Source organism: Alexandromys fortis, unplaced genomic scaffold (genome assembly GCF_014885135.2).
Source record: "Alexandromys fortis isolate MF-2015 unplaced genomic scaffold, M_Fortis_MF-2015_v1.1 scaffold_2_1_26212458, whole genome shotgun sequence".
Lineage (NCBI taxonomy): Eukaryota > Metazoa > Chordata > Mammalia > Rodentia > Cricetidae > Alexandromys > Alexandromys fortis.
Genome location: NW_026067930.1, coordinates 15,809,846 through 15,814,251, shown reverse-complemented (window position 1 = coordinate 15,814,251; position 4,406 = coordinate 15,809,846). Strand labels below are relative to the sequence as shown.

The following is a 4,406-nucleotide window of genomic DNA, read 5'->3' as shown; positions in this document are numbered from 1 at the left end:
ACACAGCTTTGACCAACTATTTATTTCCTCCTTCGCATATCTGTTTTTTGTGGGTCTGTACCTTACTGATTTAGCAGGCATTCGTTCACCATAACCAGCTTCTGCTGAGGCCCAGCTAGATTTGACATAATTTGACAAACAAAAATGAACTTCCTAAGTTCACGCCAGCTTAATTGGTACCCGCAGCTGAAATAAAGATTTGTAGGGATTTTAAGACGAAGATGTCTGTAATGTTCTTGTTACTTACAGTGTACTAGATACATAGATTTTGAAGAATACTGTTTGGTCCACATGTAGAATCCTTAAAGATGTAGAGGGGAATTTATGTCACTGACTCTAGAACTTCCTAAGCTAGAGTAGGAGGCAGAATACTTCTGGGAAGGCTGTCCCTGGGAAATTCAAGGGTGGTTCTAAACAGCCTTGGACTGGTTCTGGAGAGAAGGCTCGGTGGCTAAGATCACTTGCTACTTTTGTGAAGGACTTCAGTTTAGCTCACAGCACCCAGGTGGAGGTTCACCGGTGTCTGCAACCCAGTTCTAGGGGAACCTAATGTTCTCTTCTGGCTTCTGAAGGCACAAGGCACACAGGCGGTGCACACACATACATGCAGACAAAACACTCTTTTATATAAAATAATATCAAAGCCCCTTGGGCTCCGTTACACTGAGCAGTCTTGAGAACTAGGCATGTAACCCTGCCAGGCCGCACTTTATTCTTCTAATAGGGCTAGTAGCTGCGGCAATCTTTCGGTCTATTGCAAGGTTAAGGAACTGATACCCAGCAGGCAGGCTGTACTTTTGTATACTGACCTGTTGTTAGAGTTCAGTAAATTTTAGTTATGCTGAGGAGGGTCTCAACAGGTCATGAAGCTACTACAATCGTATAACCAGAGACCAATGCGCCCACGTAAGAGCAGTGTGTACCTCAAGTTTCAATTAATTAGATCCAATGAGTATGCCTCAGACTTGCCAGCTGTTGAGGTATGGATTAGGTGTCTTAAATGTTCTCAGTTCGTAGCTGTAGTGTATAACGAAACATGACCTAAAAACATTGCTTTAAAATAAAAACATTGAACTTGGGTCTTCTTGTTGGCAGTACCATCAATGCGCTTGCTTAGGAAGTACCATATGCTCTGGAAGGAACCATTCCCAAAGATTTAAGGAGAGCTGAAGCGATAACAATAACTCCCAAGTTCCGCCTTTTTAAAAAGCGATCGAAGTTAGCTGAAATTTCTGCTCTCCACGTTCCCACATCTTAAAGAATTTGGATCTTGGAAGGAGTCCAACGTTCTCCATCCCCAGGATACAGTCAATGCTTGGAAGGGATGACGCCGCTAGCGACGCTCGCCCAATGGGTAGGTGCCCTGTCACACTCGGTGCTTCGGTGACCTTGTCCTGCCCGGCGGGGTGGCGAGAGTAGTCTTCCCCCAGCAGCGCTTCTGCTCGGACAACTGACCGCAGTACCTTCAGCCGCCTATCCAGAGCCACCAGGAACGCACATTCGGGAAACCGAGTCACAGAAGCTCAGCGATCCCCGAGGCTCTGCTCGTTCCCAGACCGGAGCAGGAGCAGCCGGCGGACGTTCCCGGGGTTTCTGAGCCCCGCCTTCCTAGCCCGGCTCAACCACGTGCAGGGGGCGGGACAGGCGGGACAGGCCCACCCGGAGCTCCGCCCCCCGGCGTCGCGCCTGCGATCGGAAGTGACGTCGGCGCAGAGCCATTTCCGTCAGGCCGAAACTAGGAAGAAACTTGGAGCAGCTGAGGTGCGGGTCCTAGTCGCCGCCACCGTGCCCCGTGGCCGGTGCCGCGCGGAGCTGTGGAGGCCTGGCCATGGGGCGGCGCCGGGCTCGCACGGCCTAGGCGTACGGTCTCCGCGGACGGGCCGGGTGCGTGCGGACGGGAGGCGGCGTGAGAGCCGCGGCCACCGCTGGCCTGGGCTCCGGCATCATGAACATCGACGTTGAGTTCCACATCCGACACAACTACCCCTGGAGCAAGTTGCCAGCTAACGTGAGACAGGTATGGCTCGGCCCCGCCCCGCCCCGCCCCGCTGTCGCCTGCCCTGAGGACCGTCCGGGGCTCGGGAGAACCGAGCTCGGAGTGCTCGGTCGCCAGGAAGGCTGGAGTGATGTCCCTGCTGGACTCGCCCGGTTACCTCCGCTCGCAGACTTTCTAAGCCAGGGAGGGACCTGCTCTTCTGAGATCTCAGATAAAGCCCCTAGGCTCCAAAATTGTAAGGGTGGTGGGAGAAAGATGGGAACAGTGCGTTCAACGCAGGGTGACAGTTAAAAACTCCTCTGTAGTGTGGGTGGGAATAAGGGTACCGATCTATAGTTGAATGCGTAACCGGAAGCGTTTAAATTGGCTCGTTCAAGATAAGGAACGAAGACCTCCCTTCGCCCAGAGAGAGGGAAGAACAGGTCTCCACCGAGTAGCGAGTTACCAAAGTTTGGAGGTGTGTGAGTGTGTTGATGCATCAGGAGGCGTTTGTTGAATGTGTGAGGGTGGTAGCGGGTAAGGCTTCCAGGGGCTGTCAGGATCTGATTCGGAAGGGTATGTGTGCTTTGTGTTGGTGGACTTTGTCCTTTAGACAGGCCGACTTTATAAGGAATGTGTCGACGGGAGCATGACCTGAGACTTTTGAAGTCTAACGCTTACGTTGACTGGCAGTTTTCCTCAGCTGTTTAACGGGTATTTATTGAGCACCTCCTAAGATGTTATGCCTGCTTTGGGGTACAGACAGTTTGCAGGAGCCAAGGAGCCTGCCTCCCCACAGAGTGTACTAGTTTTAGCCAGGCCAGCCAGTAGATGGACTGATGAATGAGTACCAACACGACAGGTGGCTGGAAGTCTTCAGAAGGGATGTGCCACCTGTAAGGGACACACTGTCGCTGGCCACCGTAGCTCTCAGTTCCACTGATTTCTGTTTCCTCTTGGTGATGGGCAACAGATGTGGTTTTGGAAAGTATATGGAATAGTGGCGGTAATGGTTTTATGATTGTTGTGGTTTGAGTCCCCGATCTAGAGAATGAGTTAAGGGGTTCTGGTTAGTATTGCATGACAGAGAATGTCAAGGTGTGTTTCACGGGCAAAGGTCTCTAGGATGTCAAAGAGTCAGTTTCTGAAACTTGAAAAGACAAGTCTAAACCTTTAGGAACAAGTTGCTCTTAAGTTTGAATGAGGGTTTGGCAGACAGTTTTGTTCTTTAGGTAAATATGTCTGAGACATACCTGCAGACAACTAGAGTAAATAGTCCTCTGTGTTAAGTCATTAGATTATACCCAACTTAAACAATTGATTCTAATTAGTGTTGACAAAAGCCTCCTCCAACTCAAATGTGATTATTAAATGTAATTATAGGACAGTGCTAAAGCTTAAGTCCCAGTATAAACGGATTTGTTTTTGTGTGTGAAATCACTGAAAGCACTCAGACTAAGCGTGGATTTCTTTGTACAGACTTTCCCCAGCCTTCCCATGGTTTCTGTCTGGTCTCTTGCAGGACCTTCCCATCCCCTCCTCACACTGCACTGAGTCCTCTCACTGCACTTCCGCTTTCTGTCACAGCTGCTTTTGACTATCATTAAGGCGTTTCCTAGCCCCCTAATTTTGCAATAGTTGCCCTCAGCCGTGTTGTCATTGTACTGTTATTTCTCATGCGTCATGTGGTCACTCTGCCATTTTCTGGTTAGATTCTTTGTTAGGCTTTTTACCCTAAGCATCTCTATGCATAGTTGGTTGTTAGTAGCTGTTAGATGGAATGAGGCATCAGTTTGAAATACTTCCTAAATGGCTATAAAAATCTCAAATGTACTAAAAATGGGGATTTTTTTTTAGTCTGTGTGGAAAGAATGTGTATTTTGGTATTTTAAATACTAAGTATGTTCATGTGGTGATTTCCAGTAAGTTTTGGTGGGCTTCATTTGGAAATGACTCATTTCCCACTTCTGAAAGCTGAAGGAAGGAGACTCAGATAAAAAAAAAAATCTTACAAGCCAGTTTTTTTTTTTTTTGTTGTTGTTGTTGTTCTTTGTTTTCCAACGTGGATGAGTTGAGGAAAAAGCTCGTTTTATTCTTTTGGTCACACTGACCTTTAGAAACGTTAAAGAGTTGTAGATGAGGCCTGAGCATATACAGAGAGCCTTGGGTTCCATCCCTAGCACAGGAAAAAAATGCAAGTCAGGCCATTGTTTTTAGGACTTTTCTGTAGTTAGCTAATATCAGATGTTCATTGTTTGACACAATGTGTAGTTCTTTTATTTAAAGTGAAGTCCTTTGATAGATCAATTTTTAAAACGTTATTTTTATCTTTGCTGTCCATCTACCTACTATCCATCCGTCCGTCTGTCCGTCCATCCGTCTGTCCGTCCATCCATCCATCCACCCACCCACCCACCCACCCACCCACCCA

The 4,406-nt window shown here is 48.0% G+C and overlaps 1 protein-coding gene across 1 annotated transcript in view; it reads left to right on the top strand.

Moving 5' to 3' along the window:
- The first annotated feature begins 1,067 nt into the window (after window positions 1-1,067).
- The window catches only part of Fam91a1 (family with sequence similarity 91 member A1), a 37,056-nt gene continuing 33,717 nt past the window's right edge, over window positions 1,068-4,406 (top strand). Inside the window, exon 1 of the mRNA XM_050145025.1 lies at window positions 1,068-2,017. Within this exon, the coding sequence (XP_050000982.1) occupies window positions 1,946-2,017 (72 nt within the window). The 5' untranslated portion in view covers window positions 1,068-1,945. The remainder of the gene's footprint in view (window positions 2,018-4,406) is intronic.